Here is a 16223-nt window from a genome sequence, read left to right on the forward strand (position 1 = left end):
AATTTTCTTTATTAAATGGACGCTACAGGGCTGCAAAAGATGGCCGCCAAGGGTCACCTGACACGGCCAAGGGTCACCTGACACGGTCTGTGGATTCAAGAACTGCCGCACTGTCTTGAAAGGACAAAAGGACACATTGCAGACCAGAGGTGTCACTATCCATCTCCTAAAACCACCCACAAAGTATTTCCTGACTTGAATGGGTTCTGAAACCAAGATGGTGATTGTCTCAAACACCCAGGGCAAATGTCCTCAAACAATAATCCAGGTTGTGGATAATCAACTTAAACCTAACATCATATTGGGAAAAGGGGACTGTGAGAAACCATATGGTAAAGCAGCCATGTTGGCCTCCCCTTTACCCTTTAAGTGATGTCTGCAGAAAGACACAGAAGCAGCAGCAGCAGCTAAAGGGCAGTAACACCAATGCCTTAAGAACTGGAGACTGTAACATCATAAGGTCTCCAAGCCTGTTCCTTTTTGAGTCCACATATATAGCAAACTGACTTCCTGGTAACAAGACTACAAGTTACAAGCTCCATGATCTGCAGAAAGACCATTATTTCGAAAGAATCCTGCAATGACTTATACGACTTTGGCTATTGAATTCACTTAACTACACTTCATGAGTGAGAACCTCTTCTCCATTGGACCTGCAACATGTGTTTTCCAAGACAAACCAATCATGCGAATTACAAACTACTCTTTTATTTATAATTTGTGAAAGTGCACTATTCTCTTTAACTGTATTTTCCTGGGGTGTGTGTGTGTGTGTGTGTGTGTGTGAGTGGTTAAGTGAGTGATGTAGTGATAGGCTTTAGAGTGAAAGCATGAATAAAATAATCCTTTTTATTTAAACCCACAAAAAGGTTTCTGCTGGCTATTCAACTTGTCCACACATTCAGGGGTTAATCCTTCATTTTAAAAAACGCACTGATTACAGACAGCAGGGGAAGGGAACAGAGGTTTCAGTTCTCTCTCATCGCTGTCTGAAACGCCTTCAATCTGTGTCCTCTACTTTTTGACCCTTGGCCGGGTCAGGTGACCCTTGGCGGCCATCTTTTGCAGCCCAGTAGTGTCCATTTAATAAAGAAAATTCAGTTCCAAAAGGTTCCACACTGAGTACAGTTAATGCTTTAAAAGTTTTGAATGTGATGTGCCTTTAAGGGGCACGGCAAAGGTGAATGGCAAAAGAATCAAAGAGTTCCATAAGGAAAAACCTTCTTACGTCCAGTTTAGTATCTGGCTCCCACTGCTTGAGTGTGTGGTGGAAGCAGATTCAACTGTGGCTTTCAAAAGGCAATCAGAAAACACCTAGAGCAGCCAATGGGAACGCTTTCTCCCTATCTACTCTGTGTAGAACCCTCATGATTCGGAACACCTCTATCAAATCTCCTCTCAGCCTCCCCTTCCACAAGGAGATTAGCCCTTTGCCCCTACCAACTGCACCCCCCCCCAACACCCAGTTCACCACTGCCCTTGCTCATTTCAGTCAACGTGGTAGTAGAAATATGGTCTTCTCTTCCCAAAGGTTGTGGTCTTACTAGGTTTGTTGAAATTGTTAACACTATGAGCCACAGATTTGAGATTGTTGATGGTATTAAGGGACTTGGAGCAAAGGTGGGTCCACATGGAGTTGAGGCACAGGTCAGCATGGTGTAACAGGCTTGAGGGGCTGAATGGCCTCCTCCTGTTCCTAAATGTCTAGTTTCTGCCTATTCCCAGTCCAGTTCCTTCTGAACCACACATGCTGGAGTGAATGAATGCTAGCCCTGTTCAGTGACCTCTGTCGGAAAATGCCTATACGTGAATATTGGACTAGAACAGGACTGCGCTCAGCTGTGCCATACTATCCATACTATCCAGGCCCTCAGATGAAGGTTTCACATTTTAATAAGGATGAGGAAAGTTTATTGGCACCCACAGAAATACTCCTGCAAGAGAGGAGGAAAGAGAATTAAATTGGAGTGCACAAGAGACAGCCCAAGATTCACACCACAGATTGAACCAGTCAGCAATATCAGAAAAAAGTTATTAGTGCTGCCCTAAAATAACTTAGATTACCCTTTTAAAAATGTTTTAATTTAATCATCCGTGGGACGTGAGCGTCACAGGCTAGGCCAGCATTTATTGCCCATCTCTAATTGACCTTGAGAAGGTGGTGGTGAGCCAAGTTCATGAACCGCTGCAGTCCCTGTGGTGTAGGTACACTCACAGTGCTGTTAGGGAGGGAGTTCCAGGATTTTGACCCAGCGACAGTGAAGGAACGGTGATATATTTCCAAGTCAGGATGGTGTGTGAATTAGAGGTTGTGGTGCTCCCACACATCAGCTGCCCTTGTCCTTCTAGGCAGTAGAGGCCATGGGTTTGGGTGTAAGGGGTGTAAGGGAGTGGTAGCACCTTTCCCAGACCGGCTCGCAACACTCTTTGGAGTGGCGCATTGGTCCCCACCTTCACCCCATTCTCACTTGTTTCTCCAAGCAGTTGTGAGCATGTGACAGCAACCACACCCAGTAAACTGCTTTGACAAGCGAGCAAAACCAGGCAAGGATAGTTACCAGGTCTCCTACCCCTGGAGACTTAGGGATCTGTCTAACCTGGCAGGCGAAGACTGATTCTTCCGGACTGAGCAAATGAGACCAATCTAAGGCTCAATGGTCTTGAAGGTGGGTCAGCACCATGTCCTGGGACGAGTAGAGCTGAACAAGACACAGAAGACGTCCCGGTCACCCACAGCATCAGGATCTACCTCCAGGCGTCTAGACTGGAGATAGTTCCTTCGTTGTCACTGGGTTAAAATTCTTCCTAACAGCACTGTGGGTGTACCTACACCACATGGACTGCAGCGGTTCAAGGGGGCGGCTCACCACCACCTTCTCAAGGGCAATAAAGGATGGGCAATAAATGTTGGCCTTGCTAGTGACACCCACATCCCGTGAACAAATAAGAAAACAAATAGTTTCCTTTCAAAGTCTCCCCCGGACAAAATCTATTCTCTTCATGTGTGCCTGTCCCTCAGTTTCTGCTCAATGTTCATGCTTCATATTTGTCAATTTCATCTTTCACTTGCAATTAAACAGCCCATTTACATATGTGATCCATGTCTTTCCGAAATCATTTGTTGCACGTTCTGCCTTAAAAGCTCTTCTTATTTCAGTGTTGTGTGTTCAGTGTTGCAAATTTAACAAGTATTCATGGCAGTTGGTAACCACGAGTATCGTCAAATTTCCTTGGTTGCTATTTGAGGATGATGCAGCCACATCAAAGAAACATTTGTTTATTTACTGATATAATTAATTGAGCTAAGTATTGCACTGTTCTGTGTATGTCTCTACCAGCCCTTAAATGGAAATAAATCAGGAACCATTTTCACCCGTTTCAAATCATCGTTTCATCGTTGCTGGGAGGAATTGCTATTTAACTTCGGTTTATCGCCACATGCCCAAATTAATGGCAAATTCTGGGCTCGATTTTAACTCTGTGCATGAGGACGGGTTTTGAATCAGACTCAAAGTGTGAAAGATGAGTTAAGGACTAAGAAGCGGCCCCATTGTTGCACATAACCCTCCAATTTCACACTCCAGGAGCTGTACTCACATGGAGTGGGTGCGAAGAGTTGGCAGGGCTATGGCAGAACTGATGGGTCTAGGCACCTACTGTGGAATCTGTCATTTATATGGACTGAATCCGTAACTTATGTGGCCTGTGTTTCTGCGCAGAATACTCAAGTAGGCTTGGAGCAGGAAACAAATGTGCTTGTTTGTGCCTTGTGTTTGTGCATGTGTGTGCGTGTGTGCGTGTGTGTGTGTGTGTGTGCGTGCAGGGTAGTTAGACATACATTCCTGGATGTGTGGTTAAAATGGATTGCGTGTATGCTGTTTGTAGCCCAACCCAGAACTCCTGGCTCTGTGGCTTCTGTGGACCACAACACCCACAAGAGTCAGGTGAATGCTAAACTACAACCCCCCATAAAACATTAACAACTATTATAGTGATGAAAGGTCAGGTGGTTTATAGCAGGCGACTATTTCTTTTGCCTCCTCTTTCTCCCCGTGTACCAAATACTGAAACAGGCTGAAGTTTTTTTTTTGCTTTGTGAGTGCACTTCTTGAAAATTGACAAACACGGTAGATATGACAGCAGATTAATGAACGCAAGCCTGGAAACAAGGCACACTCTGGCAGGACTCCAGCCTGGAACAGCACAGAGTGAGAGCGGCATAGTATCAGATCATAGCCAATTCCACCCACAGAATTATGGCTGGAAGTTATGCAATTCCCAAGGGGAAAGGGTAATTGGAGGAGGGAGCGAGGCAGATCTGTTCTTAGCCACATATTAAATGGTTCAGAACAATGAATGAGCATTCATTCACAGGATGTGGGTGTGGCTGACAAGGCCAGAATTCATCTTTAATTGCCCCTGAGAAGGTGGTGGTGAGGTAGCTTCTTGACAAATGAGTAACTTCTCAGCCATTTCAGAAGATAAGACATCGCAGTGGGTTCACGGCCACCCTTACAAATGCCAGATTTATTTAATTAACTGCACCTAGGCTTCCTTGATGGGATTTCACAGAATCAGCGAATCACAGAATTGTTACAGGGCAGAGGGGGGCCATTCAGCCCATCGTGTCTGTGCTGGCTCTCCAAATGAGCATTTCACCTAGTGCCATGCTCCTGCCTTCTCCCTGTAACCCTGCACTTTGTTTCTTTTCAAATAATCATGTAATTCCCTCTTGAATGCCTTCGATTGAACCTGCCTCCACCACACTCTCAGGCAATGCATTCCGGACCTGAACCACTCGCTTGTGAAAAAGTTTTTCTCATATCACTTTTGCTTCTTTTACCAATTACCTTAAATCTGGGCCCTCTCATTCTCAATCCTTCTGCCAATGGGAACAGTTTCTCCCTAACTACCCTGTCCAGGCCCCTCATGATTTGGAACACCTCTACCAAATCTCCTCTCAGCCGCCTTCTCTCCAAGGAAAAGAGTCCCAACTTTTCCAATCTATCTTCATAACTGAAGTTTCTCATCCTTGGAATCATTCTCGTAAACCTCTTCTGCACCCTCTCCAATGCCTTCACATCCTTCCCAAAATGCGGTTCCCAGGACTGTACGCAGTTCTCCAGCTGAGATCTAACTAGTGTCAAACATGAGTTTCAAATCATGCCTCCAACATAACCACTATGCTATCAACCCATCATAAGATTTGCAGTAGCACAAAGATAAAGCCCACCACCACCTTCTCATAGCCAACTATAAGGATGGGCAATGAGTATCTTGCCAACAACGTCCACATTCTGGTATAAGTAATTAAACTCATTGAGGGAGTAAATTCAGAACAGTTGCACGCATTTTTACAAACGGATGGGATGACATTTTTACAACACGAGGAAAAGGTTTTTGTGCAAACAGTGCCATCACTTCATAATATTAGACAACATGGAAAAAGGATAAAAGCAAAATACTGCAGATGCTGGAAATCTAGAACAAAAACAAAAATACCTGGAAAAACTCAGCAGGTCTGACAGCATCTGCGGAGAGGGATACAGTTGACGTTTCAAGTCCATATGAGCCTTCATCAGAACTAAGACATATAGAAATGAGATGAAATATAAGCTGGTAGAAGGGGGTGGGACAGGAGAGCTCGATAGGGGGCCAGTGATAGGTGAAGGCCAAGAAGAGACTGCCAAAGATGTCATAGACAAAAGGACAAAGGGGTGTTGACGGTGGTGATATTAGCTAAGAAATGTGCTAATGGAGACATTAAGGGAAGCAAGCTAGTGGCAGATGGCCCTAGTGCGGGTGGGGTGGGAGGAAGGGATCGAAATGGGCTAAAAGGTGGAGATGAAACAATAGATCGAAATAAATTTTAAAATAGGAGGGAAAAGAAAAATATATAGTTGTAAAAAAATTATAAATTATTGGAAAAAGGGGATCAGAAAGGAGGCGGGGATGGAGGAGAGAGTTCATGATCTAAAATTGTTGAACTCAATATTCATTCCGGAAGGCTGTAAAGTGCCTAGTCGGAAGATGAGGTGCTGTTCCTCCAGTTTGCGTTGAGCTTCACTGGAACAATGCAGCAGGCCAAGGACAGGCATGTGGGCATGAGAACAGGGAGGTGTGTTGAAATGGCAAGCAACAGGGAGGACTGGGTCATGCTTGCGGACAGACTGAAGGTGTTCCGCAAAGCGGTCACCTAGTCTGCATTTGGTCTCTCCAATGTAGAGGAAACCGCATTGGGAGCAGCGGATGCAGTAGACTAAACTGAGGGAAGTGCAAGTGAAATGCTGCTTCACTTGAAAGGAGTGTTTGGGCCCTTGGACAGTGAGGAGGGGGGAAGTGAAGGGGCAGGTGTTGCATCTTCTACGGTTGCATGGGAAGGTGCCGTGGGAGGGGGTTGAGGTGTAGGGGGTGACGGAGGACTGGACCAGGGTGTCCCGGAGAAAGGATTTGCTGAACCGTTTCTGTTTAACATTGTGCCCCTTTAAATCCTGCACTGGGGGAGGTGATGGTGTGGTGGCACTGTCACTGGAGTAGTAATTCAAAGACCTAGCATAATGCCCTGAGGACCTGGGTTCAAATCCCATCCACCAGAGCAGATGGTGGAATTTGAATCTAACAAAAATCTGGAATTAAAAAGTCTAATGATGACCATGAAACCATTGTTTTTTGTAAAAACCCATCTGGTTCACTAATTTAGGGAAGGAAATCTGCTGTCCTTACCTGGTCTGGCCTACATGTGACTCCAGACCCACAGCAATGTGGTTGACTCTTAAATGCCCTTTGAACAGGCAATGACATCCACATACTATGAATGAATAAAACAAAACTTAATGGCCCTGAGTTTATGCCATTGGCTGGTTTTTAAATTAGTTTTAATGATGCAAACAAATCCTAATGTAGCTGCCTTACGTACAGAGCTGTGCTGTGTAACAGCTGGTTCCAGACTTCCTGTTGCTGTAATTTAACACTGGACCCAGCCTCCATTCAGAGATAGTCTACAACTTGATAAGACTTTGGATTTATAAGAAGTCTATTTTTCAGTAAGGGAATGTCTAATTTTCTACAGCATTTGCATTCTGCATGTGTACAGCAGCATTGTACAATTACTACTTGTTGAACTCCTTCGTGGACTGCAGCGGTTCAAGAAGGCAGCTCACCACCGCGTTAAAAGCAACTAGGGATGGACAATAAATGCTGGCCTAGCCAGCGAACGCCCACATCCCGTGAATGAATAAGATTCACAAGGACAAACCCCCTAGCTCCCCTTTGCTACATGAGAATCATTCAGGGTCACAGTGGCCAATGTTGGGCAAAGTTCTGCTAGGCCTAATAGGATAAGATGAGGTAGGAATGGAAAGAGGCTCTTGTGGAACACAAACACCAGCATGGACTAGTTGAGCCGAATGGCCTGTTTCTGTGCTGCACATACTCTGTGAATCTCACACAACTTAAGGACAGCAGATTCTGTGTTCATCCAGGTACTGTACAAATGGGAACAGTCCACCACTGCATAAACAGTACAAAATCTATGGTTTTGTGTGGAGGCTTTATGTAGCTCATCACAACATAACAACAACAACAACAACCTACATTCATATAGCACCGTTAATGCAATGAAATGTCCCAAGGCGTTTCACAGGAGTGTTAAAAATGCATGTAGATAAACAGGGCCTCCAGGCTTCCCTGCTCACAGGAAAGAATCTCTAAAATGAAACCAGAAGCGTGTTTCACCTTTCTTACCCACAAATGCAAATATAAATTAAACTTAAATTCATACATTGGTCCTAACAATACAGGATTGACCCAAAGCCTGAGCTGAGTTTTCTGGCCTGGCAGGTGCTATGTTTTCTGCATCTTTACATGGGATTACTTAGAATATACAATGCGGAAATAGGCCATTTGGCCCAACTTGTTTGCGCTGGTGTTTATGCTCCAAAGGCATAAGTCTCCTCCCACCCCTACTTCGCCTAGCACCATTAGCATATCCTACTGTTCTTTCCCCTCTTGTGTTTATCCAGTGGTGGCATGTAACAGTTCACCCAGGGAGTCCGAGTTGCTGTGGCAACATGCCCTTTTACATGCATGTTGTAGTTTGGAGCTTTGCATAGCGACGGCAGAGGCTTTCCATCACATGACTCTCCCACTCTTACCACCTGCCACTGTTGGAAGGATTTTCTGGCTGATACCAGCATTAGCGGGGAGGTGGTAATGTTACTGGACCTGTAATCTAGGTGAATGCTCTGGGGATACAGGTTCAAACCCCACCATGGCAGCTTGTGGAATTTAAATTCAACGAATTAATCTGGAATATAAAGCTGATGAAACAGTGATTGTGATTGCGACCATGGGAACTATTATCCCAACTAGTCCACCAATACCCTTCAGGGAAGGAAATCTGCCAAACTTACCCGGCCTGGCCTACATGTGACTCCAGACACACAGCAATGTGGTTGACTCTCAACTGCCCTCTGAAATGGCCTAGGAAGCCACTCGATTCAAGGGGCAATTAGGGATGGGAAACAAACACTGGCCTTGCCAGTGATGCCCACATCCTGTAAAAGATAAATTGAGAAAAGAACTCAACCTGTTTGGCTGTGTTATGAATACACTGTCCTTGGTCATCAAGTACCTGAGGTGGGACTTGAACCCAGAGCTTCTAGTTTAGAGACAAGGACGCTACACATTTGCCACAAATTGCTTACCTAGCTGCTCCTTAAATGCAGCGATGCTATTCACCTCAACTACTCCCTGTGGTAGCCAGAGAATAATGTTGTGCTAATCTTTGTGCATCATGCAGCAGACACCTGGCCATAATTTGAGGCAGTTTATCTCCAATTTCTCCCAGTCACCAGGATCTGTGCTAGTTTTTGCATTTTTGTCTGCCTCTTTGTTGAAAGTTATGTCCCTTGCCCCTTTAGTTATCCATGGCTGTTTTCTTTTAGCAAGTGGAGCTCTTGCCACTCAGAAAATACTCCTTCAAAAGAGTTGAGCGTTTAATATCTGCAATAGTCTTCTGGGTAGAGCAGCAGAGGCAAAAACTCTGGAATCGTTCAAGAGGTAGTAGAATGTTATGTTAGAGGGGCAATAGACTTCTAGAAGGACAAGGTAGATGGTATCAAATGTCCTTCCTCTGCTGTCTTTATGCTTGTAGGAGCAGTGCAACATCACACACGAGACTTTAAATGCATTTACAACCTTTCCAAAGATAACCCAGCAGTCATGCAGAGATGCGGACGCTGAACAACTTGTGACAGGGCAGAAACTAATTCTGCATTCCGTTTTTCCCTTTGCTCCGGTTCACGCCCTGAAAATGGTATTTATCTTAATAATTGGTCTCAGAGTCACTGTGAATTTCTATTGCCCTGCCACATTGGCACTGTAAATAGAAACACTTTTTTTTTAATTGGCAGTTTTAAGAATGGCCTGCAGCAGGAAGGGTGTTCCTACCACCAGTACTTGCGGTGAAGATGACAGTCACCGCTGATAACATTTATTTATAATCCGACTTAAGATAGAAAATAACATTTCCATCTATACAGATTTGCCACGTTATTGGAACATCCCGCAGCTCTCCACACATTCAGTTCTTCTTCAAAGGGCATTGATTACTAGATATACACAGAAGGAGGCCATTCAGTCCATCCTGTCTGCGCTGGCTCTTTGGATGAGGTATCCGTTTCGTCTCCCACCCCCCACCCCACCCTGCTCTTTCGGCATAGCCCCGCAAAAGCTTCTCTATGAGTATTTATCCAACACCCTTTTTTGAAAGTTACTATTGAAGGTTTTCAAGAGGGTGCGGAAAGGAATCATGAGAATGGTTCCAAGATTGAGGAGCTTCAGTTGCGCGGATAGTTTGGAGAAGCTGGGGCTGTTCTCCTTGGAGTTGAGGAGGCTGAGGGGGATAGAGGTGTTCAAAATCATGAGGTGTCGGGACAGAGTGGATAGGGAGAAACCGTTCCCGTTGGCAGAAGGGCTGAGAACCAGAGGGCACTGATTTATGGTGATTGGCAAAACAAAGGCGACGTGAGGAAAGACTTTTTTATGCGGCAAGTGTTTAGGACCTGGAATGTGCTGCCTGAGTGTGTGGTGGAGACATCAGGGCTTTCAAAAAGGAATTGGATAAACGCCCGAAGAGAAAATAATTTCAGGGCTTACAGGGAAAGGGCAGGGGAGTGGGACTAGCTCAATGGCTCCTGCTGAGAGCCAGCATGGGCTCAATGGGCCAAATGGCCCCCTTCTGTGTTATAATGATTCACTAAACCTGCTTCCACCACCCTTTCAGGCAGCACAGTGCGGATGACAACTGTTCCATGGGGCAGGAAGCAGCAATTGCATGCTACCAACATCCTGCTGAGATCCGTGTGATTGTGCACCAGGACAGGGTCTGTAGGAGCAATCATCCTGGAGGGGTGGGAATCAGCAGGGGTAAATGGACATGTGAGCGGTGGAGAGCTGTGTGGCAGTGGTGGGGCTGTAGGTGTGTGGGAGAGGTGCAGTGTTTGTGTATAAAAGGATGGGTGGTTGGAAGGGGGCAGTAGATGTATGTAGAGGATGTATGTGTGTTTGTCTGACAGGTTGAGGTATGCTAGGGACTAGGTATGTGTCTGTGGAGGGAAGGTGTGTGTGGCATGTGGAAGTAGTTGTGCGGTGTTGGGAATGGGTGTGTTTCTGATGTCTGTGTGGGGGGAATTGAGATTGACAGGGGTAGGAGAGGGTAGCAGTCTCTAAGGAGTAGTACGTTTGAGAGAAGGACTATTTTTTATTAAGGATAGTTGTCTGTTTAGGATAAATGTTTCCGGGGACAATTGTTTCAACTGATCTTGGGGATAGATTCTCGGTGTCCAGGGTGTAGCTGGTGTGTAGGTATAGTTACGTGTGGGAGAGGAGAGGTGTTTGTGGATAAGGTGTATGGGGTGGATGAGTGCGGGTGGCTAGATTTGTTTGGTAAATAAATGTGTTGAGGGCAAATGTATAAATGGGTTGTCACGTGTTGGGGGTTAGATAGTCTACTGGGATAGATATATTATTGTAAAATCTGGGTGTAAATGTATGTGTGAAGGTGTTGCACTGAGGGAAAGGTGTGTGGTGGGGAGGGCAGTTCACCTGATTCTGTTGTGGGTAAATGTGTATGGAATAGTGGAGGTGTGTGGGGTACAGTGAGTGTGTGACAGGAGTGAGATGTGTGAGCAACATAGAGGTGTGAGTGTGTGTAAGTAACTGAGTGTGGGAAGGGTGGGGTAAATGCATGTGGTGGGTGAGGGAGAAGGACAGAGATAAAGACAGAGATAGGAGACATGATACATTGTTGGATAGGGAGGGAAGGGGAGGGGAGGGGAGGGGAGGTAAACTGGAACAACGAGAACCACATTTAAGGAAAGAGAGCACCTCGGACGGAGAAAGAAGTGCCCAGGAGAGAGAGGAAGGCGAGCCCGGGGAGAGATGTACGGCCCGTGAATGCAGAGCAAGAGAAAATTAAAAGAGCAGAGACAGAAAAAAAGTGAAACTTCCTGAGTGGAGAGCTGGAGGGAGAAGGTCAGGTTAGGGCCAGGGAGAGAGACAGAGGGAGGATGAGAGGGGGGATTGGAGAAGAGAGAGAGATTGGGAGAGAGAGATTGAGGGAGAGAGAGAGGGAGACAGGGAGGGAGAGATATTGAGGGAGAGAGAGAGGTGGATTGAGCGAGAGGGAGATAGGGAGAGAGTGAGACTGAGAGAGAGACTGAGAGAGAGAGGAAGGGACTGGGAGAGGGAGGAAGAGGGATTGAGGGAGAGGGAGGGACCAGGATTGAGGGAGAGGGAAGGAGAGGGATTGAGGGAGAGGGAGGGAGAGAAGGATTGAGGGAGAGAGGAGAGACTGAAAGAGAGAGAGGGGAAGGGTGAAAGGGGTTGAGGGAGAGGGGGGATAGGGAGAGGGAGGGATTGAGGGGGAGAGAGAGGGAGAGGGATTGAGGGAGAGAGGAGTTGAGAGGGAGAGGAGGATTGAGGAAAGGGGAGGGAAAGAAAGAAGGGATTGAGGTAGAGGGAGGGAGAGAAGGGATTGAGGTAGAGGGAGGGAGAGAAGGGGTTGAGGTAGAGGAGGGGGAGAGAGAGAGAGAGAGAGCAGAGGCAGGCTGTGTCCATGTAGACACTGAGAGAGAGGGTCAGCAGCACTGGGCAAACAGCAGCAGCTAAAAGCAGAGTGAGTGAGAGGCTACGGGGAATCCCGGGCAGATGGGGGAAGTGAGTGGCAGAGTCTGGGGCGGGGGGTGAAATCTGGCTGCAAGATTTTAACCAGAGAGAGAGAGAGAGAGAGAGTGAGTGTGTGAGTGATAAAGCAGAGGGGGGAATAAATGAGCATTAAAGAGCTGGAGGAGGAGGCTAACGCTGGATGGCTCAAAGAGAAGTGAAGCCCAGGAGTCTGAACTTTTTGCAAAGAGGAAAAAACATTTTGTTGCTGATGTATCAGGAGAATGATTTACCGACTGATGCTGGAGTTGGATGTTAAGCAGACTGAATATTGACCTCACCCCCACCTTTGCTTTATTTTTACTGTTTTCTTGCTCTGCCTCCAAAAAGCTGCGTTTTTATCATTTTTTTTCTTGTTGTGCAAAAATTTGCGAAGTGGAGACGCGAGCGAGTGCCGAGCCCCCGAGCCCGGCACAGCCCGGCAGCAGCTCCCCTCGGCCGGGGGCGAGTGAGAGCCGCGGCCGCCTCTCAGCCACTGGGCGGCGGCTCCGCAGAATGGCTCGCCTCGCTGCCGAGCTCCTGCTGCTACTGGGGCTCCTCATCCTCACCATCCACATCACAGTCCTCAGGAGCATCCCCCTGGGTCAACAGGCAGACAACAGCACCGAGGAACACACTGCACAGGTAAGGAGAGAGAGAGAGAGAGTGTGTGTGGGTGGGGAGAGAGAGAGATAGAGAGACCACAGAGAGAGATAGAGAGACCACAGAGAGAGATAAAGGGAGATAGTGATAGAGACAGGGAGAGATAGTGAGAGAGAGATAGTGATAGAGACAGAGGGAGATAGTGATAAAGACAGGGAGAGATAGTGAGAGAGAGATAAAGGGAGACAGTGATAGAGACAGGGAGAGATAGTGAGAGAGAGATAGAGGGAGATAGTGATAGAGACAGGGAGAGATAGTGAGAGAGAGATAGAGGGAGATAGTGATAGAGACAGGGAGAGAGAGTGAGAGAGAGAGATAGAGGGAAATAGTGATAGAGACAGGGAGAGATAGTGAGAGAGAGAGATAGAGGGAGATGGTGAGAGAGACAGGGAGAGATAGTGAGAGAGAGACAGAGGGAGATAGTGATAGAGACAGAGGGAGATAGTGATAGAGACAGGGAGAGATAGTGAGAGAGAGATAAAGGGAGATGGTGAGAGAGACAGGGAGAGATAGTGAGAGAGACATGGAGAGATAGTGAGAGATAGATAGAGGGATATATTGATACAGATACAGGGAGATCGAGAGAGACAGAGGAAGGTAGTGATAGAGACACTGAGAGATCGTGGGTGTGAGAGAGAGAGAGGAAGGGAGATGATGATAGAGAGAGAGACATCGAGAGAGAGAGAGTGAGAGGCACAGCGAGAGATAATGTGATAGAGAGAAAGACAGGGAGTGAGCGAGAGGTAGTGAGAGACCCAGAAGAGGTAGCGAGAGACTGAGAAAGAGGGACGGATATAGAATGCAATAAGGAAACGAGAGAGACAGAGAAAGACAGGTAGGGTGAGATAGGAGAAAAGACACGGAGCTATATGTGGAGACAGTGAGAGAGGGACAAATAGATGGGGACAGACCAATAGAGACAGAGAGTGAAAGAGACGGATAGAGAGACAGATATTGATGAAATCTGTCAATGTTTTAAGATGGGTGTTGGCAAATAGCCATTTCTACTCTCCTTTCCTGTTTGTTGAAATAGATCCCACTTTTCCTAAAACTGAATCAGTTCAAAGGAAATCAGGCTTGAAAGTGGCTCTAGTGGGGATCAGAGTGGGTGGAATGTCTGGCGAGAGGGATTTAGGTGAGTTCTCAGATGATGATTGAAGAGCAGCATCATAAGGCAAAATGCTTCAACTGAGCAATTGTGAGCTGGCTCTATCCGAAGCTCCGGGTGCCTGTAGCTCGATGGGATAGATTTCAAAGTGCTCTCCCAGTCTTGAGTAAGTTTTTTCACAGACGCTCGACAGGAACTCTCTTTTTTTTTACACTCCTCCCATTTTCCCAAGGCAGTTCTCAAATTCAGGGTGCATGTCACCACCACAGTCCTGCTCCCAAGAGCCTAGGGAGTGCAGCCTGGATCCTGGGCTGTTCTGAAGAGTCATTCCACGGGCAACTAACAGGAGCCAGGCGTTGCACTGTTGCATAGTGAACTTTGGCCCTAACCAGTTACGGGCACTGTCCAGTTTGAGTGACGGGCAGCATTCTGATTGCAGCTGTGAACATATCTTTGGGCGGCAGAGGCACTCAGTTACAAGTGCCACCCCCATACTTCCTCAAGTAAAAATCATTGTGCTGAGCACCATTCGGTAGTATTAGCTTCTAATGTTGCAGTAGATGTAGTTAGTTAAATAGATATTTTTTTAAAGGACATCGGCAACTGGGAAAACATCCCACTTAAACATGGTGGCAAGTTACCCATCCATTTGGGCGCAATGATGTGATATCTGGAACAATAACCCAGTCCAATCGCAGTTGGATAATTGAAGTCATAGTCACTGCAATAAAAAACTTGGATGGCTGATATCTGTGGCAGCTGTCACTATCACACACTGTGCTTCAGAACAACACCTATCTGATTTAGCAAGTAATGAATGCATATTTAAGTATTTCAAATGAAAGGTCTGGATAAATAAGTATTTGGACCAGATTCTTAAACATAGGTTTCATTTTCAGTTCAGTATTGAGGACAATGTCAAAACTCATAATTAAATGTGACAAAAAATTGCATACATATCACTGAAATATCCAAGGCACCCCATTCATCATCATCAGCTATTCTGTACATCTAAGAATGACATTTTCCAATTTTGTAGGTAACCCTCATTCATGCCTTTGTTACCTCTAGACTTAACTACTCCAAAGAATTCCTACCCTCCGTAAACTCGAGGTCATCCAATGCTTTGCTGCTCGAGTCCTTACTCGCACCAGGTCCTGTTCACCTATCATTTCTGTGCTCGCTGACCACTGTTGCTTCCCAGTCCAGTGTGGCCTCGATTTTAAAATTCTCATCCTTGTTTTCAAATCCCTCCAAGCCCTCGCTCCTCCCTCTCTCTATAATCTCCTTTAGCCTCTACAATCCTCTGATATCTCCGCGCTCCTCTAATTCACAGCTCTTGAGCATCCCTGAATTTAATCACTCCACAATTGGCGGCTGTCTGGGTCCTGAGCTCTTGAATTCCCTCTCTAAACCTCTCCACCTTTCCTTCCTCCTTTAAGGTGCTCCTTAAAACCTACCTCTTTCACCAAATTTGGTCATCTGACCCAATATCTTTTTGTGTGGCTAGATGTTTTAATTATCCTGTGAAGCACCTTGGGACATTTTGTTACCTTCAAGGGGCTATATAAATACAAGTTGTTGTTGTTGTAGGTAAAAATGACTATTTGAAAGACTATTTCTCACTCTTAGCCTGAGAAAGGTAACAGGAATGGTTAGAATGCGGCATCTTTACTTTTCAAATCAAAATGCATGATGTGGGGCAGTAATGTGCTGTTTAGACCAGGGAGCTCCCACCTTTAAGCCCTGATCTTGTGTAGCATTGACCATTCTTGAGTGGAATTGCATGTAATTAATCTCAACGCTGCATTGGGTGTTTGATGCGGGGAATAAATTTAGTAGGTTCTCACCTCCTGAGCTCTACCTAGTGGCCACTGGTCTCTGAGTGCACGTGTGTGAATGGTGGATGACAATTTACAGTCATGCTGCCCCATTGTGTTCAGATAGCTAATTGATGCTCTGGACTCGTACATGAAGAATGATCACTTGGCTAGGATGCAGTTAGTGCCAGTACCACAGTATTCGATTGGAAGGTTAAAGAGGGAGTTAAAATAAAAAAACTTGAGAGGATAAAGGTGGCATCCCTAAAAATGTTGCGACACGATCTTTTAATGCAGTGTGCGTAAATTCATCCAGTGTTGTCATGTCCTTGGTAACCACCTGCCAAAATTCTTTGCATGCTATAGGATGTGTTGTACTGTGTTGCACACTTTGAGGTCACTCACCAACTAACCGGGGAAAGGAATCA

General features: G+C 46.0%; 1 protein-coding gene across 1 annotated transcript in view; it reads left to right on the forward strand.

The window, feature by feature from the left end:
• Positions 1-12230: 12230 nt before the first annotated feature.
• The window catches only part of ism1 (isthmin 1), an 86373-nt gene continuing 82380 nt past the window's right edge, over positions 12231-16223 (forward strand). The window contains exon 1 of the mRNA XM_078556458.1: positions 12231-12849. Within this exon, the coding sequence (XP_078412584.1) occupies positions 12478-12849 (372 nt within the window). The 5' untranslated portion in view covers positions 12231-12477. The remainder of the gene's footprint in view (positions 12850-16223) is intronic.

Source organism: Cetorhinus maximus, chromosome 14 (assembly GCF_964194155.1).
Source record: "Cetorhinus maximus chromosome 14, sCetMax3.hap1.1, whole genome shotgun sequence".
Lineage (NCBI taxonomy): Eukaryota > Metazoa > Chordata > Chondrichthyes > Lamniformes > Cetorhinidae > Cetorhinus > Cetorhinus maximus.